This window comes from Marmota marmota, unplaced genomic scaffold (genome assembly GCF_001458135.2).
Source record: "Marmota marmota marmota unplaced genomic scaffold, marMar, whole genome shotgun sequence".
NCBI lineage: Eukaryota > Metazoa > Chordata > Mammalia > Rodentia > Sciuridae > Marmota > Marmota marmota.
This window is the reverse complement of record NW_026000138.1, coordinates 2,561,259-2,588,451: the sequence shown is the minus strand read 5'-3', so window position 1 is coordinate 2,588,451 and position 27,193 is coordinate 2,561,259. Positions and strand designations below refer to the sequence as shown.

The window sequence follows — 27,193 nt, the reverse complement described above, 5'->3', positions numbered from 1 at the left end:
TATGTTGGAAAAAAAGAAAGTATATTTAGAATTAGACAGCTGGACTCTTTTTAGATGATCCCAATTTTATTGGCAACATCCAAAGCATCATAATCAGGAGCCAGTCGAACATACACCTTTTTCTCTCCATCAGGCCTGATCAGGGTGTTAACCTTGGCCACATCAATGTCATAGAGCTTCTTTACAGCTTGTTTGATCTGGTGTTTGTTGGCCTTGACATCCACAATAAATACAAGTGTGCTGTTGTCTTCAGTCTTCTTCATAGCTGACTCAGCGGTCAGAGGGAATTTGATGATGGCATAGAGGTCAAGCTTGTTTTCCTGGGAGCGCTTTTCCGAGGTTATTTGGGCTGCCTCCGGAGCCACAATGTCTTGGGTCAAAGGAAGGTAGGTGACGTGTGGATCTTCTTTTTTTGACTGTGGACACCCTTCAACACTGCTTTCTTGGCTTTCAAAGCTTTTGCTTTGGCTTCAGCTTTGGGAGGGGCAGGAGCTTCCTTCTTAGCTTTCGGTGCCATCTTGGTGAAAAGGCACACCTGTGATTTTTCATTTATAAAAGTTCCAAATAACAGCAACAACAACAAAACAAGTCTAGGTTAAGTAGGCATGCAATTATAAGTGGTAAAACTGCAAAGAAAGGGTTTGGGGGTAGTTCAGTGGTGCCGTGTGTGTTTCGAGGCTAGAAAGTGAAGCCTCATACCCATTAGCAGTTATTCTTCTTACCTTCTTTCCTCTAGCCCCTGGCACTAGCCACTCTGCTTTATGCATCTCTGAATTTACCAAATCTGGACCTTTTATAGAAATTGAATTATATAGTATATGGTATATGTTTGTGATTAGTGTCTTTCATTTTTCATGTTTTCAAGGTTTTTCCACATTGTGGTATGTATTAGTACATTATTATATTTTATGGCTGAATAATATTCCATTGTATGATAGACAACTTTTTGTTTATTTACTTATCAATTGATGAATATTGGGTTGTTTTTACTTTTGGGCTAATATGGATAATGCCTCTCCAAGCATTTGTGTCTAATTTTTTGTGTGGATATATGCTTTTATTTCTTTTGGTATTTACCTAAGAGTGGAATTGAAGGGTCATATGGAAAATTCTGTTTCACATTTTGAAGAACTGCCAAACAGTGTTCCAAAGTAGCTGTACTATTTTACATTCCAATTAGTAATATATATGGATCTTAATTTTTCTACATCTTTGATATTTGTGATTGTTTTTCTTTTCAAATTTAGACATCCTAGTAGGTGTGAAATAGCAACTCACTATGATTTGGTTTGTATTTCCCTAATAAATAATGATATTGAACTCAGTATATATTGGTTAAATTCATGAATAACCATGTAAATTTTCAAATTAAATAGTCGTGGTACAATTTATTTATTTATTTTTGTACTGGGGGTTGAACTCAGGGGTACTCAACCACTGAGCCACATCCCCAGCCCTATTTTGTATTTTATTTAGAGACAGGGTCTCACTGAGTTGCTTAGCGCCTTGCTGTTGCTGAGGCTGGCTGTAATCTCGGGATCTTCCTGCCTCAGCCCCCAGAACTTCTGGAATTACAAGTATGTGCCACCATGCCTGGCCTATTAATTTATTTTTTCAATGCTGGGGATTTAACCCAAAGGCACTCTATGATTGAGCTTCAGCACCAGCTCTTTTTTATTTTTTATTTTGAGACAGGGTCTAACTTAGTTGCAGAGGCTGGCCTCAGACTTGGGATCCTCCTGCCTCAGTTTCCTGAATGGTTGAGATTACAGGTGTGTGCCATTGTACCTGGCTATATTAGTTTTTAAAATTAATACTTTAGTTGTTTTCTAGTTGTAAAAGTAATACATACTCAAATGGTTTTCCCCCAAATCAGAGTAGAATCTACCTTATGGGGAGGGAGGGAGTCAGGCTCATGGGAAAAATGCTTTCTTCCTTACCTGGGTTATAGTACAGAGTACAGAGTTACTTTGTAATTATTGCCTAACCCATACATACAAATTGTATACACTTTTCTGTATGCATGTTTTATGATCTCATTGTTGAAATTTTGGAAGGCAAATGTTTTGTGTTAAAGGGGCTGGGGATGTGGCTCAAGCGGTAGTGAGCTCTCCTGGCATGCGTGCGGCCCGGGTTCGATCCTCAGCACCACATACAAAACAAAGATGTTGTGTCCGCCGAAAACTAAAAAATAAATATTAAAAATTCTCTCTCTCTCTCCCTCCCTCCCTCTCTCACTCTATCTTAAAAAAAAAAAAAAGGATAAGTTAACTTGAATTTTTTCCACCACCCAAGCATATTAGTTGTTTTTTCTGTGCTTTTTCTGGCAAGGGGAAAAAGAGTATTTGTTGCCTTTTGTTGGAGGAAAAAGAAATTTCAAGAAGTTGCCAGCAGGTGGTGCAATGAAACAGTAGTTAATCTTGCAGACCAAAAAGCAAACCAAAACAAAAACATAAAAAGCAGCCAACATTTACTTGGTCACTAGAAAATTTTTCTTGTGAAATTCCTAGCCATATCTACCATTATACAAAATAATAAATGTGGCTTAATTGAAGACCCATTAGACTTAATTCTTCAAATGCATCAAACAAAAGATAAAAACAGATACTTTTTTTTTTTTTTTCTGCTTCTGCTTGATTGTTTCTTCAAAATAATGGGTTTGGGAGGATACTGGAATTTTTGTGTCTACAACAGATGAGAACAGCAAAGGTTTCTTCTTATAAATTTGTCCCTCAAAATATTCTATGGCTTTTGAGATGAATTAGGAAGGATTCAATTTCTAAACTTTTATCAAGCACTTCCTTCATTTCATATCTGGTTGATAATGGCCTTTGGAGTTTGAGGGAGTTTTCATAATAGTAAAAAGACATTTAAATTTGGACACAAAGCTAAAAGAGGGATTATCATTCTCATCATAACTTTCATTAATATACATTTATTTGGAGCCAGGCATGGTGGTGCACACTTGTAATCCCAGCAACTCAGGTGGCTGAGACAGGAGGATTTCAAGTTCAAAGCCAGTCTCAGCAACTTGGAGAGGCCCTAAGCAATTTAGCAAACTTGTTTCAAAATAAAAAGGGCTGGAGATAGTGACAAAGCGCCCCTGAGTTCATTCCCTAGTACCAAAACCAAACCAAACCAAAACAAAACAAACCATTTATTTGGTGCTGATAATGTGGCTTAGTGGTAGATTGCTTGCCTAACATGCAAGGTCCTGGGTTCAGTCCACAATACTGCCAAAATAAAAATAAAAAGAGATATTCATTTGAGGCAGACAAGGTATCTTCATTGGGGAGAGGATGGTGGTGGTAATGGAAGATGGACTGCATATCAGAAGTTGTGATTAGATGAGTAAATATTCTATGCATAATGTACTTTTCCAATCCTGTTGGAGAAAGTAGCAAATATGGAATAGGAAGGAAACTAGAATGAACCATATGAATTGAATATTGGTTTAGTTTTCTAAATCTGTGGATAAATATAGTTATAAAGGTATAAATGTATATAAGCACATACATGCATGTGTGTATGTACACACATGCACATTACACACATGTACATACATGTACACATAATACAGAGAGTCCCTAGATCCATTATCTGAAAGAGCCTGAGAGTAGTGATACCACATCATGATGAAACATCTTTGCCAAAGAATATGGAAATACTGGGGCTGGGGTTGTAACTCAGTGGTAGAGCACTTGTCTAGCATGTGCGAGGTGCTGGGTTTGATCCTCAGCACCACATAAAAATAAATAAAATAAAGGCATTGTGTCCAACTACAACTAAAAAATTAAAAAAAAAAGAATATGGAAATATTCAAAGCAAGATGGGACTTTTTCTAAGTAGCCAAGTCTCTAACAATTTAAGCGTTAAAATACATAGTTGGGGCTGGGATTGTGGCTTAGTGGCAGAGTACTTGCCTCATACATGTGAGACACTAGGTTCGATCCTTAGGACCACACATAAAAATAAATAAATAAAATAAAGGTGTTCATCTACAACTAAAAAACTATTTTTTTAAACTTTATTTATTTATTTATTTATGTGGTGCTGAGGATCAAACCCAGGGCCTTGCATGTGCTAGGTGAGCACTCTACCACTGAGCCACAACCTCAGCCCTAAAAAACTATTTTAAAAAATATATAGTTATAGTAGCTGGTCACCATGTTGTGTGCCTATAGTTCCAACTACTCAGGAGACTGTTAGGAGGATTTCTTGAACCCTGAAATTCAAGATCAGCCTGGGAAATACAAGGAGACTAGGTCTCTTAAAAATACAAAACAAGGCCAGGTGCAGTGGTGCATGCTTGTAATCCCAGCAGCTCAGGAGGCTGAGGCAGGAGGATATCGAATTCAAAGCCAGCTTCAAAAATTTAGCGAGGCCCTAAGCAATTCAGTGAGACCCTGTCTCTAAATAAATACAAAAAAGGGCTGGGGATGAGGCTCAGTAGTTAAGTGACCCTGGATTCAATCTCTGGTACCAAAAAAAAAAAAAAAAAAAAAAAAAAAAAACCAACCAAACAAACAAAACAAAAAATAAAAAACCCAAGAACAACAAAACCCATAGTTATAATATTGGGTCATACATAAGTCATTGACTAAAGAGGAAATCATGAGTTCATGCTGTTATAAATAAATGGCATGAAATGAAGAACAAAATACTTATTAAAGTGCCTCCCCAGGCTGGGGTTGTGACTCAGTGGTAGAGCATGCTTGCCTAGAATGTGAGAGGCCCTGGGTTCAATCCTCAGCACCACATATAAACAAAATAAAAGTATTGTGTCCAACAACAACTAAAAAATAAATTTAAAAAACAGTGTCTCCCCATAAAATACTTAAAGGTTACAAGGGGAATAAGAGTATCTATAGCCAGGCACAGTGGCACACAGCTATAATTCCAGTGACTCGGGAGGTGGGGATTGCAAGTTCAAAGCCAGCCTCAGCAATTTAGTGAGGCCCTAGGTAATTTAGGGAAATCCTGTCTCAAAAATCAAGAAAAGTGGGGCTGGGGATGTGGCTCAGGCATAAATAAATAAATAAAAAGGGCTGAGGATGTGGCTCAGTGGCTGAGTACCCCTGAGTTTAATCCCTGGTACCAGAAAATAAAAAGAAAAAAAAATCACAATATGATACCCATTCTACACAAAACCTCAAGGAGGGTTAAATTGAAAACTCAGATTATAATAGTAACAAGTGTTGGTGAGGGTGTGGAGAAATTGAAGCTTTCATATGTTGTTGGTAAGGATGTAAGGTGGTGTGTCTCCACTCTGGAATACAGTGTAACAATTTCTTAAAAATGTTAAACACAGAGTTATACTATGACTCAATAATTCCATTCTTAGTTGTATAACCAAGACAAATCAGAACATAGGTCCACAAAAACTTGTGCATGGATATTTGTAGCAGTACTACTCATAATAGCCAAAAAGTGGAAAAAACCCAAGTTTCCATGAATTGATGAATAGATTAAAAAGTGGAATGGGATATTATTCAGTGATGAATGAAACATGCTAGCCTACAGAGTTCATGCTAGAATACCATTTCAAAAACAATGACTCATCCAACAAATAATAATAACAATATTAGAATATTTAAGTCTAGTTAACTTCAAAGCACGAATGTGAATACTTAGATTTAGCTGATTCTCTGAGAGTTATAATAAATAAGATGATAACAACAACAAAATGTTAAATTAAGTGGAAAGCAAATATCTACAGATCATTTCCTGGGAAAGTAGTTTTGATTTGATAAATATACCATGGTTATGTCAACCATCAATGTTAGGAGAAGCTGGGTGTAGTATATATGGGAACTTTGTACTATCTTTACAGCTTTTAGGTATATTTTTAAATATACCTAAATAAAATATTTATTTTAAAGAAAACATGAATATATAAAGCCAATACTTTTTAGTGCTGGGGCTACATCCCCAGTCCTGTTTATTTTTAATTTTATTATTTATTTATCATGGTACTGGGGATTGAACCCAGGGGTACTTTATCACTGAGCTACATCCCAGTCCTTTTTATTTTTCATTTTGAGACACAGTCTTACTAAGTTATTGAGGGTCTTGTAAGTTGCCCAGTCTGGCCTTGAACTTGTGATCATCCTATATCAGCTCCAGAGTCACTGGGATTATAGGTGTGCACCACCATGGCCAGGTAGAATTTACAGACTTTACAGAGAGAGTAAATGAGGTACAGGGTTACCAATCTAATGATTTGGTAGAATTGAGATTTAAACTTTTTTTTTTTTTTTTNTATTTTTAAATATACCTAAATAAAATATTTATTTTAAAGAAAACATGAATATATAAAGCCAATACTTTTTAGTGCTGGGGCTACATCCCCAGTCCTGTTTATTTTTAATTTTATTATTTATTTATCATGGTACTGGGGATTGAACTCAGGACACCCCATCACTGAGCCATATCCCCAACCCTTTTTGTATCTTATTTAGAGACAAGGTCTCATTGAGGTGCTTAGCACCTTGCTTTTGCTGAGGGTGGCTTTGAACTCAGGATCCTCCTGTCTCAGCCTCCTGAGCCACTGGGATTACAGGCATGCACCACTGCGCCTAGCCTAATTGCGTGACATTTAATAGAAATAGCTCTGGAGAGGAAGGAAAACCCAACCCAAACTCAGTTTTCCTGCCGTACACTCACAACACACAGCTCACCTCTGCTACCTGCAGAGGTATGGAGTTTGCTACTTACCAGCAAGTAAGCAGTCATTTCTGTAGCCATTTTGACACTAGCTGGGTGGTCTCAAATCCAATTCAGTGTTAATTCACTGTCTACCTAGAGGAAGAACAGATCCCCCAAGACTGCCACCTTAAAAAAAACCCTGTGTTTTCCCTGTGATTGTATAAATTGAGGTTTTTCATAGCCCCCTTCTTGGGTATTTGATTAATTTGTTTAAGTGACTCACAGAACTTAGGAAAACATTTGCTAATATTTACTGGTACATGATTAAGGATATTACAAAGGATATGGATGAATAAGGCAAGGTATAGGGAAGGGACATAGAGCTTCCATAACTTCGTTGGGGGCATCACACTCCAGTAACCTTCAATATATTCAGGTATCTGAAAGCTCTCTGAGTCTTGTCTTTTTTTTTCCTGTACCAGGGATTGAGCCCAGGGACTTTTGCCGAGTCACATTCCCCAGGCTTTTTTTTTTTTTTTTTTTTTTGAGACAAGGTCTCACTAAGTTGCTTAGGACCTTGATAAATTGCTGAGGCTGGCTTTGAACTTGTGATCCTCCTGCCTCAGCCTCCTAAGTCGCTGGGATTATAGGCAAGCATCACCGTACCCAGCCCTTCTTCTTTTTTCTTTTCTTAAAATTTTTTTTCTTTTAGTTGTAGATGGACACAATACCTTTATTTTGTTTGTTTATTTTTATGTGGTGCTGAGGATCAAACCCAGTGCCTCACATGTCCGAGGCAAGCGCTCTACTGCTGAGCCACAACCCCAGCTCCCCTTCTTGTTTTTTGTTTTGTTTTGTTTTGTTTTGTTTTTTGTAGTTGTAGATGGACAGAATGCCTTTATTTTATTTGTTTACTGTAATTTTTATGTGGTGCTGAGGATTGAACCCAGTGCCTCAAACATGCTAGGCAAGTTCTCTGCCGCTGAGTTATAGCCCCAGCCCCCCCCTTTTTTTTTTTTAAGGAGACTTCATTGCATAGGCATGATTGCTGGTAGACTGGGTGGGAAAGCCCAGCAAAGCCTGCTGATTCAGATTCTTGGCCTCTCCATGGAACATGGAACATTCCTTCCTCCAGGGCATGAGGCAGGACCCCTCTGGAATGAAGGGGGTCTTATGACCTACTGTTGGAAGAGGTAGGTCAAAGAATTTCTTTACAACCAGCTCCAAGCCAGAAAGGCAAAAGATTAGTTTCATGACCTGCCTTGGGGTGGGGGGGAGGAGGAGGAGGAGGAAGATCTATTATTTACTTTATAAACCTGTGAACATATCAAGGTGGATTTTTTTTGTTGTTGTTATTGTTGTAGTTGGACACTTTATCCCCTCAAGGTGGGGGTTTTAAATTACCACTAAATATATGAATAAGTTTACCAAAAATGTTACCAATATTATGTTGCACTAAATTTACTCAGATGCATGAATTTCAGGGCACATGAATTATCATATAACTTTAATCAGTATGAACATGTTATATTTGGTCCTACTTTAAAAAAATTTAACCAAATGTGATTATTTTTTTTTAATGAGTCATATCCTAGTCCTTTTTATTTTTAATTTTTGAGATAGTGTCTCATTAAATTGCTTAGGGACTTGCCGAATTGCTGAAACTGACCTTAAACTTGTGCTCCTCCTGCTTTAACCTACCGAGTTACTCAGATTATAGTCTTATGCCACTGCACCTGGCCCAAATGTGATTTAATATATTCGTTTATAGGTATCCATTTAGTTCCCATAATTATCAGTTTAATAGCCATATAGCATTACATGATACAGGCAAACCATACAGGTAAAGCTTACTCAACCATTTCCCTAGAGCTGGGCATTTGGGATGACTTCAGTTTGTGGCTGATCTGAAAAGTGCTGCTATTATCTTTACATAAATTGCTTATTATAATCTTGTGGACTATTTTGAACAAGAACATTTGAGGAAAGAAGATGAAGGAAAAGTCTCTGTATTTTTTTTTCTTTTTTTCTTTTGGCAGTACTGGGGATTGAACCCAGGGTCTTATACATGCTAGGTAAATCCTCTACCACTGAGCTACATTTCCAGAAAGTCCCTGGAATTTTAACTTTGCCTTGGACAGGTGTACTTTTTTTTTTTTTTAAGAATTGGCACTAAGTATTTTTAGCCACGTATAAGTTAATTCAGCTATTTGTAGTTGGGTGATCTTGGGTAATTTCCTTTACCTAGTTATACCTTGGTCTGCAGCATTGTCTGGGAGTTTATAGAATTATAGGATCTTGGGCTTCTCCTAGAATCTTCTGAATCAGAATCTGTATTTTGTGGTACTGGGGATTGAACTCAGGGGCACGTTATCACTGTACCACTGGGTTTCATCCTCATCCCTGCCCCCCCCCCCAACTTTTTTGAGATATGGTCTTACTAAATTGCCTAGGTCAGCCTCCAAAATGTCCTTCTTTCTCAGCCTCCCTAGTGGCTGATATTATAGGCCTGTACCACCAGTGATGAGTCAGAATCTATATTCTAATAACATCCCCAGGAGGTGGCTTATGGGCACCTTAAAAGTTGGAGAAATTGGGCTGGGGATATAGCTCAGTTGGTCAAGTGATCATCTTGCATGCACTACTAGGCCCTGGGTTTGATCCCACAAAAAAAAAAAAAAAAGGAGAAATCAACCTGGCATGGTGGTGCCCTAATCCCAGCAGCTTGGGATGCTGAGGCAGGAGGATCATGAGTTTAAAGGTAGCCTCAGCAAAAACTGAGGCGCTAAGCAACTCAGTGACCCTGTCTCTAAATAAAATACAAAATACGGCTGGGGATGTGGGGCTCAGTTGTCAAGTGCCTCTGAGTTCAATCCCTGGTACAAAAAAACAAAAAAAAAAAAACAAAGTTGGAGAAATCAAACCTGGTGTGCACTGGCATACATCTGTAATCCTGGGTTCAACCTCCCAGGAACAACAGTAATAATAATAAGTTGGAGAAATTTTGCTTTAAGAGTACAGATAGTCCCCCACTAATTATGGTTAGGCTTTAGATTTTTTGACTCTCTGGTGGAGGGAAAGCAATATGCACTCAGTGGGAAACAGCTGACATGCTACAGTGTGCTATGTTGCTACACTGTAATGATTGGTAGATTAGGTGTATTAAATGCATTTTGGACTTAAAGTTGTTTTCACCCTATGAGGTGTTTATTAGGATGTAACCCTGCTGTAAATCAGTGAATGTCTGTGCTGTGAATAATTATGGTCCTTCCATATAAGGTTGTCATGAAGAGTTAATGCACATTATATAGTATATAGAGGAGCACAGCACATATCGCTATGCAACCTTTTTTATTTTTTTCTTTTCTTTTTGAGACAAGGTCTCACAAAGTTTCGGAGGCTGGCTTTGAACTGTAATCCTCGTACCTCAGTTTCCCAAGCTGATGGGAAACTTACAGGTGTGCCCTGCCATCCTGGATAGCTGCATACTGCTATGTGTGCTTCTTGTGACTCTCTGCAGTTGCTAAGTCCTCAGGCTGGTGGTCCTTAAGTGGAGTGCCTTATAAGAACAAATAGGGGGACTGGGAATGTAGCTCAGTGATAGTTTCCTTGCCTAGGCTTGTGAGGCCTTGGGTTCAACTCCCAGCACTGAAAAAAAGAAAGAACAAAGTGGCTTAATGGCGCATTCCTGCAATTCCAGAGACCCAGGAGGCTGAGGCATGAGGATCAAAAGTTTAAGGCCAGCCTGGGAAACTAGTGAAACCCTGTCTAAAAATTAAAAAATTAAAATTTACTGGCAGTGTTACTAAGTGGTAAAGCACTTGACTAGCATGTACAAGACTGTGGGTTTAATCCCCAGCACTGCAAAACAAAACAAAACAAGACAAAAGAAACCAGGAACAAATACATGAGAATTCCCTTGGTAGTGTGGGCAAGGGGTGGAGGAGGATGGTCTTACTACATACTTTCTCACTCATCATAATCAAAGTCCCTAAGAAGAGTCAGATTCAGCCCCAGGTTATTTATGAGTAAGTCTGAAAGTGCCTGGGACAGGAACCCAGCCAGGGCAGCAGCCAGGTAAGACTTGATACTGCTGGCACCTGCGGAAGTTAATTTGATGGGAGTGTCCAGCCTGTGCTATCTATATCAAGGGCTCATGGATAGTGGCACATGGAGTTCTGATCCCACAGAGAGAACAGTCCCTCAGGTTTGCAACCTGACCTGCTGACTAGCCTGCCCCATGAGGTGGCATATTTCTAGATCTCTCTCTGGGGGACAAGGCCAGCCTCTACTGCCCAGGGGCAGTTTGTAGCCAAAGGACCTGTTCAGAATGTGCAGCTGCAAGGGGAGGCAAAGGGGCATCTTCCCAAGTCTTCTGTGGAGTAACATTTTATTCATCCTTTAGAACACTGTGTTTTCTTTTGATTCTGTTAATCCCAATTAAGTAAATCATTTTCTGCTTCCTGGTATTCCAGTGATGTAACTAGTTTTTGGAATCTTCATGACACATTAGTTCAATATCTTCAGGAATCTCTAATTCATTTATCTCCAGAGGCCAGAAGATAACATGAATACATGGAGTAGGCTGGGTCAAGACAATAGAGCTCAGTGGGGATGATGGCAAATGACAGGCCTTGTGTGAAGGGGCATCTGTTACTCCCTTCTAAGCCAATTGCCATGCAGGAGTATGAGGCCAGTGTGATCACATCTTTCAATTTATCAAAAGAGACTGAATAAACCCAGAGTGATGGTGCATGTCTATAATTCCAGCTACTCGGGAGACTCTGGCAGGAGGATTGCAAGTTTAAGGCCAGCCTCAATAATTTAGCAAGGTAAGCAGCTTAGCAAGACCCTTTCTCAAAATTAAAAATAAAAAGGTCTGGCAGTGTGGGTCAGTGGTAGAGTGCCTCTGGATTCAATCCCCAGTAACAACAACAATAAAAAAGAATGTCTAGATTTTTATATAAAATCTTTTTTTTTAATTTAGAAACTCTTACATAAATATTTATAGCAACTTTATTAAAAATCAACCCAGCGGCTGGGGTTGTGGCTCAGTGGTAGAGCGCTCGCTTAGCGCATGTGAGGCCCTGGGTTCGATCCTTAGCACCACATAAAAACAAATAAATAAAACAAAGGTGTTGTGTCCAACTACAACTAGAAAATAAATATCTTAGAAAAAAAAATTAACCCAAACTTGTAAGAACCCAAAGTCCCTCTACTGGCCATTAAACAAACTGTGACATACGCACATAATGAAATTGTGCTCAGGAAAAAAAAAAAAGAAGAAAGGAAAGAGAAGAAAAAAGGAATGAATGGCTAATATAGACAAGAGCATGGATGAATGGCAAATGCTTTATGCTGACCAATATGTAGTATCAGGAACCAGATTTACTTTCTTACTGGAAAGAATTCCCCAAACAGACAATGGACATCAGTCAATGAAGGACAGTGATCCCTGAAAGACAGGAAACAAATGGATTTAGCCCTACAATTGCCCCAGCTTCCTGGCTTGAGAATTTCCAGGCTATAGGCAAGAGTGGGGGATTCCAGGTGGAATCTGGCAGAGGCCCTGAATTGAGAAGACAGGGCTGAGAGTCTGGGAGGACCAAGGAGTCTGGAGTTCTAGAGAGGAGATGGCTGTATTCACATAATTCCCGAGGTCTGCAGTCAGCTCCTGACCAGCAGTCAGCTGAATACTGTCTGGCTCCTTCAAGTGAGGGCAGTGACCCAGGCCAGAAAAAAAAAAAAACATCTGAAAAGGGTAGAGGTATAAGTGTGTGATACTTATGCACATCAAGGAGAGTGCTTGTACAGCAGGCAGCCTGGAAAACTTTATGATTCATGGGACATCTGTCTTACCTCAGTAGTGGGGAAAAATTAGCTCTTAAATAGGCACTGTTTGGGTTGCACTTAAATTTTAAAACAAGATGTATGGGTGGTGACACACACCTGTAAGCCAGTTTCTTGGGACTTGCAATCTTCCTGCTCAGTCTCCTAAACCTGGGATTATAGGCACGTGCCTCTGTATCAGCCCATTTTTAGCTACTTGGGAGGCTGAGGCAGAAGGATCACAAGTTTGAGTCCAGACTTGGCTATTCAGCAAGACCTTGTCTCAAGAAACAAAAAGGGGGTTGGGGCTGGGGCTTAGCAGTAGAGCACCCACCTAGTGCGTGTGAGGCCCTGGGTTCGATCCTCAGCACCACATAAAAAGTAAATTAAATAAAGGTATTGTGTCAAACTACAACTAAAAAATAAATATAAAAAAAAAGAAAAAAAAAAAGGACTGGGAATGTAATTAGTGGTTAAGTGCCCCTGGTATCCCACCTCACCAAAACAACAACAACAACAAAACCCAGAAACCAAAACTGGGAACTGGGGATGTAGCTCAGTGGTAAAGTGCCCCTAGGTTCGATTCCCAGTACCAAAACAAAACCCCAAACAGAATATGTTTAGAAATTCCAAAATACAAGAGAAGAAAGGAAGGATGAGGAAGGAAGGAGAAAGGAAAGGAAAGGATGAAGAGGAGGGCGAAGAATAAAAAGGAGAGAGGAAATACCTGAAAAGGAAAATTTACAGATTCCACAGTGTCTGACATACAGTCAATAATAACCAGACATTTTATCAAGAGAAAAATAGATTAATCAAAATCACACAGATTGCCAGGCATGGTGGTGCACGCCTGTAATCCCAGCAGCTCAGGAGGCTGAGATAGGAGGATCATGAGTTAAAAGCCAACTTCAGCAACGGTGAGGCACTAAGCAACTCAGTGAGACCCTGTTTATAAATAAAATACAAAAATTGGGCTGGGGATGTGGCTCAGTGGTTGAGTGCCCCTGAGCTCAATCCCCAGTACCAAAACAAACAAACAAAAACAGAAAAACAACAAAAACAAACAAAACCTATAGATGTTAAAATTAGACAAGGAATTTAAAATAGTTACTGTGTTTCACATATTTACAAGGTCAAGTAGTGGTATAGAAGATATAAAAAAGATCCAAGTATAACTTCTAGTTGGGATAGGATTAATGGTGGATTAGATGTTTTTAGAAGAAAAGATTAACAAACTAGAAGACCACTAGGAAGTGAACACTATGAACTGTCCTTTTTTGGTTTGTGATCACATACATAACTGTGTATTTATCAAAACTCATGCAACTGTACATCAAAAAGAGTGAATTTTATTATATATAAACTTTACTTCACTAAATCTTACAAAAAGTAATTCTTCGAATATGATGTCTGAAATTTACTTGAAAATAATACAAAAGGCAAACAAATGGGTAGAGATGTAGGTAATATAAGATTGGCTATCAGTTGATGTGTTGAAACTGAGTGTTGGGCGCTGTTCTTTCTGCTTCTGGGTATGTCTGAAGTTTTCTCTATAAAGACAAAACAAAACACAGCACTGAGGATGTAGCTCTGAGGTAGAGTATTTGCCTAGTATTCCTGAGGCTGTGGGTTCAATCCTTTTCATTACAAAAACAAAAACAAACAAAAGCCCATAAATGCTTTAGGTTGGGTTTTTAGACTGTCTAGAATCTAAACTCTATGAGGACAGAAGTTTTTGTCTTGTTTTGTTAGTTGCTCTATCCCCAAAGCCTGGAACAGTGACAGCCACAGTAAATATTTTTAGAATAGATAAATGAGGGATTGTTTCTCTTCAGTTTCTCTCTCTCTTTCTTTCTAGTACTGGGGATTGAAAACTAGGGGTGCTTTACCACTGAGCTTATAACCCCAGCCATTTTTTTTGTTTTGTTTTGTTTTGAGACAGTGTCTAGCCCAGGATGACCCCAAATTTGGGATCATCCTGTCTCAGCCTCCTGACTGGCTGGGATTACCTATGTTCACTGTGCCTAGCTCAGGTTTTCATTCCAGCATTGGATCCTGGAAAGTACTTATGGAAAGACAGCAACCAAACTTCATGAACTTTATGCACTACCCACCCTAGGGTCTGACACTCACTTGCAATACAATAAACAGTTTCTGAATATGATTGTCCATATCCCACCAATGAGCTTGGGGATATTTGATTTATTAATTGATATATTACTTGTTTGGGAGTCACATATTAGAACCTTAATTCAAAATTATTTATTATTTTTTATTATTATTTTTTTGTACCAGGGAATGAATCCATGGGTGCTAAACCATTGAGCCACATCCCTAGCCCTTTTTATACTTTATATTGAGACAGGGTCTTCCTAAATTGCTTAGGGCCTTGATAAATTGCTGAGGGTGGCTTTGAAATTGTGATCCTCTTGCCTCAGCCTCCTGAGCTGCTAGGATTACAGGTGTGTGCCACTGGTTAGATCTTAGGAAGATTGCATCCCTTTTTAGGCTCAATAAGGTTTCAAGTGCATATGTGTGCATATGTGCTTTTTTTGGGCAGTACTAGGGATTGAACTCAGTGGCACTGTATCACTGAGCCACATCCCTGGCCCTATTTTGTATTTTATTTAGAGACAGAGTCTCATTGAGTTGCTTAGCACATTACTTTGGCTTTGAACTCATGATCCTCCTGTCTCAGCCTCCTGAGCTGCTGGGATTATAAATGTGCGCCATCACACGTGGCTCATATGTACATTTTTTCTCATTCTTGGAGGCATCTATAAACCCAAAACATTGTGAGTCTTTCTTTTTCCTCCCCCTCCCCCTCCCCCTCTTCCTCCTCCTCCTTTTTCTTTTTTGATACTAGGATTAAACTCAGAGGGGCCTACCCACTGAGCCACATCCCCAGTCCTTTTTATTTTTTATTTTGAGATAGGGCCTTGCTAAGTTGCAGAGACTGGTCTTGAATTTGCAATCCTCCTGTCCCGGCCTCTCGAATTGCTGGGATTACAGGCTTGCACCACCACACCTGGTAGCATTGTGAGCCTATGGTGGGTGATCTTTAAAGTTCATTCCTTCCATTCATTCAACAAATATTAATTGAGTGTCTACAGTGGCTGAAACTGGAGATTCAATGACAACCAAGACAAAAATGAGTTCCCTGAGATCTCATGGAGATTATTCACGCAAACAGGAGATATACAAACAGGAGATACAGATTTGGGAACCAAAACACTTCATATAATGGTTAACTTGCATGAAGGAAATAAAGCAGGCAATATATCAAGTGACTTGGGGGGAAGTGTGAACTTATGGTGGTTCATGGAGGGTCTTTGCTCAGAGGTGATAATTCTAACCTCAGAATGTGACCTTATTTAGAAATAGAGTCTTTGCAGATGTGATTAGCTGAGATGACATACTAGAATAGATAACAGGAGAGGACACACCAAAGGCCATCTTACACAGATCTGAAATTGTAGTGGTGAAGCTACAAGCCAAGGCACACCTAGGATGGAAAGCCACCACCATAAACAAGGAAAGATTCTTCCCAGAGACTCAGAGGAAGCAAGGCCCAGCTGACACCTTGATTTCAGACTTTGAGCCTGAAATACACGTGAGAGAAATACATTTCTATGGTGTAGGCCACCTAGTTTGTGGTATTTAAATCATCCAGTTTGTAGTTACCGCAGCCCTAAGAAACTAATACAGGTTTCAACTGAACTGAGACTCTGGTCATGAGAAAGAGGGAACCATATGAGGATTTAGAGGGAAGAGCATTCCATGCAAGGCCAGGAGGACAAAAAACAATGGCTGGAGAGCAAGATCTGTCATCAAGGTAGGAGACGGGACTGAAAAGCCAGGTTGGGACAGATCTTGTAATTTTGCAGAGGAGGGAATGTAACTGGATTAAATTAGTTAGGAGGATGTTGTGTCAATCAGCGAGTGACAGAAACAGCTGTTAAGAGTCACCCAGTGTCTTAGAGGGCAGGAATCTAGAATGTATAGGTTGCAATAAATAATAATATGAAATGACAGGCTTCCCTGCCCTGTCCCCAACCTTGCTACTTGGTCAATGTCAACTAGCATTCCAGGGCACTGGCCATGGGCCAGGTTAGCAATGTTAAAGGGTACTGGTGGTAGTAGTGAACTTTCATCTCTCCCCAAATCTTTTTAACCCCCACCAGCCACGCTTCCCAAATCACAACTAAGTAATATTAGCTCTGTAAACGCAAAACTCCTCAGCCAGCCCGTCCGAGAAGGGAGGGATCCTGGAGGCGCCGAGATACTCCCAAGGAGGCAGCGGCAGACGCAGCCAAGCCCAGGAAAACGACTTAGTACCGGGCGGGCACTCTGAGCGCACTACGGAGCTGAGAGGCGTGTGCGCACGCGCGGAGCCCCGCCTCTCAGGCGAGGGGGTGGGGCGGGCGCCGGGGCGGGGACCGTGACGTCAGGTGTGCGCGTGGCTCTGGCTGCGCAGGAACAGCTGGTGCTTCTGAAGGCGGCCGGCTGGTGGGCAGGCGTGAGGTGTTGGTGGTGGCGGGGCAACGCTGCGGGAGCAGCCTCGGCCGCCACCGCCTTGCACCATTGCACCATGTCGGGGCAGCTGGAGTGTTGCGAGCGCGAGTGGCACGAGCTGGAGGGAGAATTTCAGGAACTGCAGGTAGGGCCGGACCACCTAGTCCCGCAACTCTGCTACTTGCAGTGCAGTGTCTTCCCCTTCCCTCCTGCGGAGCCGGGGAGGTGGGGCGACTAGGGACCCGGAGTGCCCCTGGTTAGCCCCTGGGCGCTGATAGTCTGCATGGACCAACCCCCTCCCATCTCCCAGCGTTTCAGTTCTTTACCCTCCTGGGGCGCCCTTTCGAAGACCCCATTCTCCTTCCATCTCACCTGCTCTTTGCTCTGAGCACCTTATTCGCTTTAGAAAGTTGGTCTGTGGCCTCCGAGAGCAAATTCCAGGTTGTGCCCATGTGGATCAAGTCTGAGGAGGCCGGTAGGTGCTAGGGTTCAAAGGGAACAGCTCAGCACCCACTGCCGCAGGGGTCTCTCCTAATGCCACCCACCATATCTGCTTTCAGCAGCTTGATCACTCCTCTCCCTCTGGCAGGGCAGCTCTCTCCTTGTGCAGCTCCGTTTTGGGAGATGTGTTTCACCTTGAACCCCTAGACTGTGCTTGAGGATTAGGGATCCCCATTTCCTGTCTTTGGGAACTCTAGTTTGATGCCTGCCTCTCTAGGCTGCTGCAGGTTGTGTTTGTGTTGTGGTTGGCACTTGTCAGTTCTGACAGCTGGGCTGCCTCACCCAGTCATAGAGGCTGCACCCAACCTCACCTTTCTGGCCCAGAGCTGTACTCAGGTGGGGTGAGGGTGGGTGTATGATGCATCCTTAAGAGAAGGACATTGCTGTCAGGAGTCCCATCGGGAGCTTTGTTCCTGATAGAGGCCTCAGCTACCTACTTTGATGACTAAAGATGCCCCAGGAAATCTTGGTGATAGACCAATAAGGACCCAGGGACTATATTTGATGTTCATTCCCCAGCCTTAGGGTTTTTTTCCCCCAGGGGTTATGCTTTGTTTGCATGAAATCACATCACACCCCTATTCCACTCCCCTCCTCTCTTCAGTTGGAGCACTGACATTTTTTCTGTCCATGTAGCTATTGTCTGTAGTTGGGTTACACTGTCCAGAGCAGGTGAGAGGAGGTTGCCAAGGGTGTGATGGGCCTTTCTAAACATGAAACTGTAGGTCCCAATCAGTGGATAGGGGGTGCTGGGAAGCCTGGGCAGGAAATGAGGTGCTGTTTCAGCCATGTGTAGAAGAGAAGGTACCCAGGACTGTCATCCCTTCTTGGCTTCCAGCATATGTGGATTGGTACCTTCTCTTCAGGTCTAGAGCTTGGATTCCTTCTGGTTCTTAGGGGACACTTTTGGTTCCACCTTCATGGAGAAGACTAATTCTGCTTTTTTAGAGATGTATATTGCCCAGTCTGGCCTTGAACTCTTGGGCTCAAGTGACCCTCCCACCTCAGCCTCCTCAGTAGCTGGGACTACAGGTGCATGCCACCATGCCCAGCTCAGCAACAACAACTTCTACTTATTTTTTTGGTACTTGGGATTGAACCCAGGGCACTCAGTGGAGCTACATCCCTGGCTTTTTAAATTTTTATTTTGAGACAGGGTTTTGCTAAGTTGCTGAGGCTGGCCTCTAATTTTCGATCTTCTTGCCTCAGCCTCCAAGGCACTGCTATTACAGGCGTGCACCACCACGCCTGGCTCTCTTAGTCATGTCTTAAGGCTTTGTCCCACTGAACTCTAAGCTCATGTCCAGCCATGGAGTCACAGAGTAAATCTTAAGGTCAGGAGCAGAAAAGAAGAAGAGATGTGCTGTGTGGAGCTTTTGTTGTTGTAACTCCTTTCCTTTGCCCTGCCTCAGACTAGGAGGGGGTGGAGGGGAGGAGGAGGAGGAGGAGCCTTACACTTCAGAGCTATGCAATTATTGCAATTAACAGCAATTAGAAAGCAAGTCTTGGCAGGCAGAGGTTGCAAAGGAGTCCTTTGATTTGTTGTTATGTTCCTTTTGATGTCTTGGATGCTCAGGTGTGTCAGGGACAGAGGCATTGGGAACTGAGTCTGGACTTTATCCCTTGGTGTTCAGCAAGGGTTGTAGTGGAAAGAATGACAGCTGCTCAGTTCTGTAGAGATGGTAGACTGGATCTTACTTTGGGGAAGAGATTACAGCCTGGTTACAGGCTTTGGTGGTCAGCTGTTGGGTCAGAGGCTGGTGACAGATGGCTTCCTGGGGGTCCAGATCATTGACTGGCCAGGCATGGTGGCTCATGCCTGTAATCCCAGTAACTCAGGAGGCTGAGGCAGGAGGATCGTGAGTTCAAGGCCAGCCTCAGCAAATTAGTGAAGCCCTAAGCAACTCAGCGAGACCCTGTCTCAAAATAAAATACAAAAAAGGGCTGGGAATGTGGCTAAGTGGTTAAGTGCCTCTGGGTTCAATCTCTAGTACCAAAAAAAAAAAAAAAATCATCGGAGCAAAGCACCATCTACATCTTTAATTCACAGATGAGGAAGCTGAAGCTTGGACATGCTCATTGACTGAGCTGGCCTCACACAGCTATTTAGAGGTAAAATTAGTTCTTCATATGTTGGGAGGCTCCTCTCTGTCTTCTATACTTCTGAGATCTCTGAACTCCTGGTCTGAAAGTCCCTGGAACTGCATGTAATGAGTCGCGTGTGTGTTGTGAATGTATTGGACAGAGACTCTGACCTGAGACAGTGATTGAGGAACAAGGAGGTAACACAGGGAAGGGTGAGGTTGGAGGTTACAACTAAGAAGGTAAACAATTAGAAAGGACTTTTTTTGCACCAGAAAATCCTGGTTGGTCTAAATTTTCCTACATCTGCCTGAGAATCTGGGATTTGGGGGTTTCATGTTTGCTTCTGTCTGATTTTGGTGTCTTTGTGTTTTATCTGTTTCTCTTTTTGAAATGAAGGAAAGAGGAAGCCCAACTCTCAGACTCTGGAGGATTTGAAAGGTCTTTGGAACTCCCCCTCCTTCACAGAAAGCCCCAATAAGGTCTGGGACTTCTAGCGGAATGTTTTCTAGAGAATCAGTTTTCTTCAGGCTTAATTTGCATCTGGCCTTAACTGGATTCTGGGGAAAGTTGTTGCCATGATGATATAGTTTTTGAGCAGTTGGGTTTTGGCCAATCTGGTGAATTGATTATCAGCCTGAGAACCTGGCCTTCTGACCTATGGTGTGACCACAGAAGGTCACTTACCAACTCGTGGCAGGTAATTTAATGAGCAGTTCCTTTCTTATATCCCTGGAAACCTGACCCTGTCCCTCCCAGCATAGGAAGAAGTTGTCTAAAGTAGCCTTTCCTAAATCCCGACCTCACAGGGTGACAGGGACCTTATGAAGACCTTGACTTTTTACTGTCAGGTGAAGTGGGCATCTCTCTGGCTGCTGTGTATAGGATACACAGGGAAGGGCTGGGGTTATATCAGTGGGAGAGTACTTGCCTAGCATGCATGAGGCCCTAGATTTCATTCCCAGCACTGCCAAAAAAAAAAAAAAATACAGGGAGGTGGGCTAAAGGCAGGAAGTTCAGTACTATCTCATTAAAACCTCATAAAACAGATTCTATTACCCCACAGTTGCACTTTTTACTGTCAGTTGAAGTGGGCATCTCTCTGGCTGCTGTGTATAGAATACACAGGGAGGGGCTGGGGATGAATAGGGGAGTATATACCCCCACTTACTACTCCTATTACAGATATCACTAATCGATCCTAGCACATGACTCAGAACCTTTCTCAGTAGAGAATCAATATATTTCATGTGAACTCAACTTGCCAGCCCGGGTAGTGTTTCTGTGGTGACAGGTCCTAGATAAGTATAGACAGCATCCGAAAATCTATTAGAAGATGATTTCTTAGAAAGCAAGCTATATAAAAGTAATCTCATGAAAATTTACTACCAGCAAAAAGCACATCAGAAGGCACCACACTTTGGTGGTAGCCATGGCTCTGTTGTAATTTACCAGATTGCTACCTTCTAACACTCTTTGGCCAGAGCCCTGTTTGTAGATGCCATGAGATTCCTGTCTGGCAATTCTTTTTTTTTTTTTTTAAATATTTTTATTAGTTATTGATGGACTTTATTGATTTATTTGTTTTATATGTGGTGCTGAGAATCAAACCCAGTGCCTCACACATGCTAGGTAAGTGCTCTACCACTCTACCACTGATCTACAACCCTAGCCCATGTCTGGCAATTCTTACAAGAAATGTTGACTCCAGAGGTTTGAGTCCCACGTTCTGGATCTCATGACTCAGCCTAGTTGTGTTAAGAAAGTGCTGCCAGATGTTTCACAGCCTTACTGGGACCTGGACTCATTAACCTCATCTTCCCTCTGGGGTGGAGTGTGGGACCTCAAAGGACAGGGGAGGTGGCAGAGCTCCCAACATCCTATGTTGGAAACTTGCTTGTTTGTGTTTCCTACATATGGAGAATGCTAATTAGACATGCAGGAAAGACGCAAGGGACATTGCAACTCACAGAGCTGATGTTAGCACAATTCCTTTTATTTTTTTTCCTAATCCAAATGGAATCCTGTCTACATTTTTATAAATAATATATATACATACAGTTGAAAACTTTGTAGCAGATCTGTACAATAATGTTTATGACTGAACATGCAGAGTAGAGGTATCAATAGAATAAACTGTGTATGTATATATATATATATATATATATATATATAATTTTTTATAGTTGTAGATGAACAGCATGCCTTTATTATTTTATTTATTTATTTTTAATGTGGTGCTGAGAATTGAAAGTGCCTCATATGTGCGAGGCAAACACTCTGCCACTGAGTTACAGCCCCAGCCCTGGACCTAGATATATTAATGTTGAACAAAAAGTTGCAGTTGTAGATAGGTATGTACAATATGCTTTTTATAATAAAGGTAAAAACATTCAAAACAACATTATGAATCAGGAAAGGTGGTGTTGCCTGTAATCCCAGTGATTTGGGAGGTGGAGGCAGGAGGATCCCAAGTTAGAGGCCAACCTCAGCAATGTAGCAAGATCCTGTCTCAAAAAAAGACTGGCAGTGTAACTTAGTGGTAAAGTGTTCCTGGGTTCAATTCCGAATACCCAGCAAAAACAAAAACAAAAAGCCAAAACAAAACAAAAAGTAACTATGTTTTATTTAATGATACATATGTATGTAGTACAAGTGTAAAGACTTCAGGGGAATGATAAGACCAAATTTAGTGTAGCAAAGCCCTGGCAGGAAGCAAACAATTTTGTCAAAAGCATCTTACTGAAAAGAAAAGATGATTTTCAGAGGTGTGGGCAGTTTAAGGGGGAGGCTCCTGTAGTTGGCCACAGCAGGGAGTCATTACTTGTCCTGTCCCTAAGAGGAGAGCACTGGGAAGGTGGAGTCATCTGAGCTGGCCATTGCTTGTCGCTGGGGAAGAGGAGCTGTAGTCAAAAGCTGTAGTGGTTGAAGGATATACTAGAACAGGAAGGAAGTAGGAGGAACAAATGTTCCAGCTTCTCTCTCCTCTCACCTTCCAGTCCTCTGCTTGAGACTCCCATCGGCTAAAGCCAGCTCAGGGGCAGAGCCAGAGCAATCCTTAGGGAGAAGGGAGCAATGCTTAGGGAGAAGGGAGCAATGCCTAGGTGTCAGAGAAAGAACCAGTATAGGGTGCAGAAGTGAGGTTGTGGCAGAGCATTTACTTAGCATGCACCATCCCCAGCACTGCCAAAAAAAAAAAAAAAACCCAGAAAAAAACCCCCATTTTTGTGGGTGGAGATAGGAATACTGTCTAGGAATAATATAGGTCCTTTCAACTCCCTTTGCACTACTCTTAAGGGTGAGAAGGTAGGTGTTAATTATGGGATTGTCTGTCTTTTTTGTATGCCTGAAATATTTCATAATAAAATAAGCAGTAGATTAAAAAATTATAAAGAAAAATAGCTCTGTAGGTTCAATGTCAGTCATTTATGAATTAGGACCACAATAGGACATCATTTATGACAGAATCAAGTCGTGCATTAAGATTCTGTTTTTGTTCTTAGAAAACTAAACATGTTAGCATTTGACTCATTGCTGGAAATGTTTTCTTTATAGTTAACCCCTTCACACACAACCCCAGCTCCATCTTTAGGTGTTCTATCAAGTGTTTATTTGTTTGGATTGGTCTTGAACTAGATAGATGGGGGACTGGGACCTGTTTTGGGCTGCAGAATGGAGTCCTTTCCTCCATAGTTGTCTGTCTGCATTGTTGCACGGGGCACTCCGGGTTATTTTTAGAGGTAGCAACTTGATGTGGGAGTCAATCACATTTAATAAGCTGGTTTAAGAAGCAAATGCCTCTGTCTGCAGAGAGCTGACTCCCAGTTTGGGGTGAGTGTCTCCTAAGATCCAATCCAAATGCTTCCAAGGTTAGAAATAAAAATAACAGTTCAGCAGTTTTGAATTTTCTTTTAATTTTTTTCTTTTAAAATTGGTACATGGGGCATTTTACCACTGAGCTACATCTCTGTTCCTTTTTAATTTTTTTTATTTTGAGACAGGGTCTTACTAAGTTTCTAAGGCTTGCCTCAAACTTGTGATCTTTCTGTCTCAGCCTCCCACGTCACTTGGATTATAGGCGTGTGCCAGTGCACCAAGTTAGAAATTTACTGTACAAACCAGCAATTCCATTTTTAGGTATCTACCCAAAGAAATGAAAATACATGTCTGCACAAAACTGGTACATGAATGGGCATAGCAGCATTATTCACAATAAGCCAAGAGTAGAAATAAGCCAAATGTCCAACAACCAGTATATCTGCTGATTAGCAATAAAACAATACTGATATAATCTATCATAGAAAAACCTCAAAAATTATGCTAAGTCAGAGAATCCAGATGCAGAAACCACATATTATAATGATTCCAATTATATGATATATCCAGAAAAGTTACATTTATAGAGACAGAAGGGATTAGTGGTTGCCAGGGGCTCGGAAGAGGAGGAAATGGGGAATGACTGCTAATAGACATTCTAAATCTTATTGGGTGATGGCATGAATGTTCTAACACTAGATGTTGTGGTAGTTGTAAAAGTTGGTAACTGTATAAAAGTCCCTAAATTATACTCTTCGCATGGGTGAATTTTATGGTGTATAAGTTATCCACCCCTGAAGTTGTTTAAAATAATGCTTTAGAGTCTTAGTTGGTAGAAAAACCTGGTATTGGGTGTTCAGAGATCTGTATTTTGGGGTGTCTATTTAGTTGCTAGTTTGATGAAGGGATCATTCAAGCAGGCTTCAGGTCCTTGGTTTTGGTGTCTTTAAGTAGGAGTGCCTTGGGCAAGAGGTGGTAATAATGACTCCAGGGTTCTCAGCTTCTCTTCTTAACTAGCATGGTTAAGTTTGCCCAGAAGGAAACCTCCCTTCTTTGCCCGCTTTATCTGGATTCTGACACTTGCCTCTGCAGTGAAGACTCTAAACCCAAATTGGCAAAGCACCATGGGACAGAATGGAATATGCTTCTGCAATTGGGAAGTCGAGATGCACTGTCTAAAGATGGAAGCAGATTCAGGGACTCCAGGAAAATCACTAGGCTCAAGCTTCACCTCCCTCTCAGCCTCATTTTCCCAAGTTGGATTCATTCTCAGGCAAGGTCCCCAAATGTTGTCAAGACAGCCCCATTATGAGCTCTCGCCTCTAGCTTGCCACCTTCAAAACTACCAGGAACAGAGCTGCTGCTTCTCAGCAGTTCTCATACAGGCCCTGTACTGACTTTTCTTGGTCCGAATGTCATCCTTGAGTCAGCCAGCTGGGTCAGGAGGCTGATGTTTTGGTTGGCCAGGCCTGGTTCGTGTGCCTTCCTCTGGAGCCTGGGGCAGGGCCAGCCCCACCCTAGCTAGATCTTGTGGACAGAGTATGGGGAGCGATAAGTTTCTAAAGACACTGGGAATGTAAACCAGAGAGGAATAACTGCCTGTTAGCAAAAAACAACAGAAGGCCTCCATCTGGCCTGCCGGCTCCATCCGAGGAGGGCAGGGTGGTTTGGATGAGAGGCAGGCTTGGTTTGCTTTAGTTGGCTCATCTGCTTCTGAGAAAAGAAGCTCACAGAACAGGTCCCACTGAGGGTGTGACGGAGACACTCTTGTGTGCAGAGGGAATATGGGAATAGTTTCATCTGTACTTGCTAGGAATGCCCATGGACAATGTATCAAGAAACAATTAAAAAAGGGTGTTATCAGCTGGGGACCATGGCACATGCCCATATATTCCTAGCGCTCAGGAGGCTGAGGCAGAAGGATTGCAGGTTCAAGGTGAGTCTGGGCAACTCAGGAAGACCTTGTCTCAAAATAAGGAAGGGCTGGGGATGTAGTTTGGAGGTAGAGCACTCGCTCAGCATGTACAAAGCCCTAGGTTCAATCCCGGGCACTGAAAAAAAGAAAAAAAGGAAAAATCTAAAATAAACTGATGTAGCCATTGTGGAAAACGGGATTGTGATTGCTCAAAAAATTAAGTGTAGCATTACCATATGATCCAGGAGTCCCACTGCTGAGTATATACCTAAAAGAATTGAAGGCAGGATCTTGAAAAAAATTGTACATCCACACTCAGCGGCATTATTCACAACAGCCAAAAAAGTGGAAGCAGCCCAGGTGTCCATCAGTGTGATGCACCCTTACAAGGGGACATGGTTCAGCCTTAAGAAGAAAGGAAATTCTGATACATGCTGCAGCATGATGCACCTTGAACACATTATGCCAAGTGTAAATGAACCAGTCACAAAGGAAAAATGCTGCATGCGTCCACTCATATTGTGCCTGGAGGAGGCAGATTTGTAGAGACAGAACATAGAATGTCGGTTGATGGGGGCTGGAGAAGGGGCAGTGGAATTATTGTTTGGTGGGCTCATTGTTTCATTTTCACAGGAAGACAAGTTCTGGATGGTTGCACAACAGTGTGAATGTACTCAGTGCTACTGTATTGTATACTTAACAGTGGTCAAGATGATTAGTTCTGGGCTGGGGATGTGGCTCAAGCGGTAGCGCGCTCACCTGGCATGCGTGCGGCCCGGGTTCGATCCTCAGCACCACATACAAACAAAGATGTTGTGTCCGCCAAATACTAAAAAATAAATATTAAAATTTTTTCTCTCTCTCTCTCTCCCTCTCTCTCACTCTTTCTTTAAAAAAAAAAAAGATGATCAGTTCTATGTTATGTGTGTTTTACACAATTAAAAAAATGAGAGGGCTGGACGTGGTGTATGCCTGTAATCCTAGCAACTCAGGAGGCTCAGGCAGGAAGATGGCAAATTGAGGCCAGCCTCAGCAATTCAGAAAGGCTTTAAACAACTTATTGAGACCTTGTCTCAAAAAAAAAAAAAGAGTTGGGTATGTGGCTCATTGGTTGAGTGCCTCTGGGTTCAGTCTCTAGTATCAAAAAAATAAATAAATAAATAAAATAAAGACAACTCTCTGGAAAAAAGTAAGGTTACAAAACATTAATCAATAACTTTTTCTATTGCTTGCAAAACTAGCACAAGGGTGGAAACTACAAAGACTCGGTATAGGTAAGGAGTACTTTAGGGACAGAGTATTTCACATAAAGTTCTTTGTTTCTGACTCTCCCACCCAGTTTGCTATTTTTATGGCTAATAGATTCTGAGCCTTGGAGCCAAGACTTAGAGTGACCAAGTATGTGGCCCACGTGTGTGGTCTCCAGGATGGCATCTCCCTAGGAAGTAACTCTGGCCTTTGGCAGAGTGAGACAACTGCAGGGGAGTAGGAATGACCCCATATGCCAGAGGACAAAACTATGGGAAGGCCTGTGGACTTTCTGTCCCTATCCAGTCTAATGCTTTGGGGATGAGCTGAAAATATCAGTAGTGGAACATTAGAAAAATGGGAAAAATTAAATGTTGATAGTGTCGAGTGTTTGTGAGGTGTGTACAACTGTCACATGCTGTGATGGGAGTAGACATTGCTATAGCCAGCTACAGGGCTGTTAGATCTGTTAAAGCTAAAACAAGCCTGTTCTCTCTGGCCCAAGAACTCTATTTCTTTTCCCCAGAGAGTATCTTCCCCAGAGAGATACTTGCTCGTACGCCTAGAGAAGCTATGCAAGGATATTATTCAATGCTGTGCTGATGGTTATAATCAAGAGCCCAGGAACAACAACAACAT

At 41.6% G+C, this 27,193-nt stretch overlaps 1 protein-coding gene and 1 pseudogene across 2 annotated transcripts in view; one reads left to right on the top strand and one right to left on the bottom strand.

Annotated features, from left to right (window-relative positions):
- Positions 1-9: 9 nt before the first annotated feature.
- LOC107156369 lies at positions 10-25,792 on the bottom strand (annotated as a pseudogene).
- The window catches only part of Tmem120b (transmembrane protein 120B), a 42,598-nt gene continuing 32,325 nt past the window's right edge, over positions 16,921-27,193 (top strand). The window contains exon 1 of one of the 2 annotated variants that reach the window (XM_015502469.2): positions 16,921-17,137. In XM_015502469.2, the coding sequence (XP_015357955.1) occupies positions 17,069-17,137 (69 nt within the window). In that variant the 5' untranslated portion in view covers positions 16,921-17,068. The remainder of the gene's footprint in view (positions 17,138-27,193) is intronic. The other variant, XM_015502470.2, reaches the window with a different exon arrangement.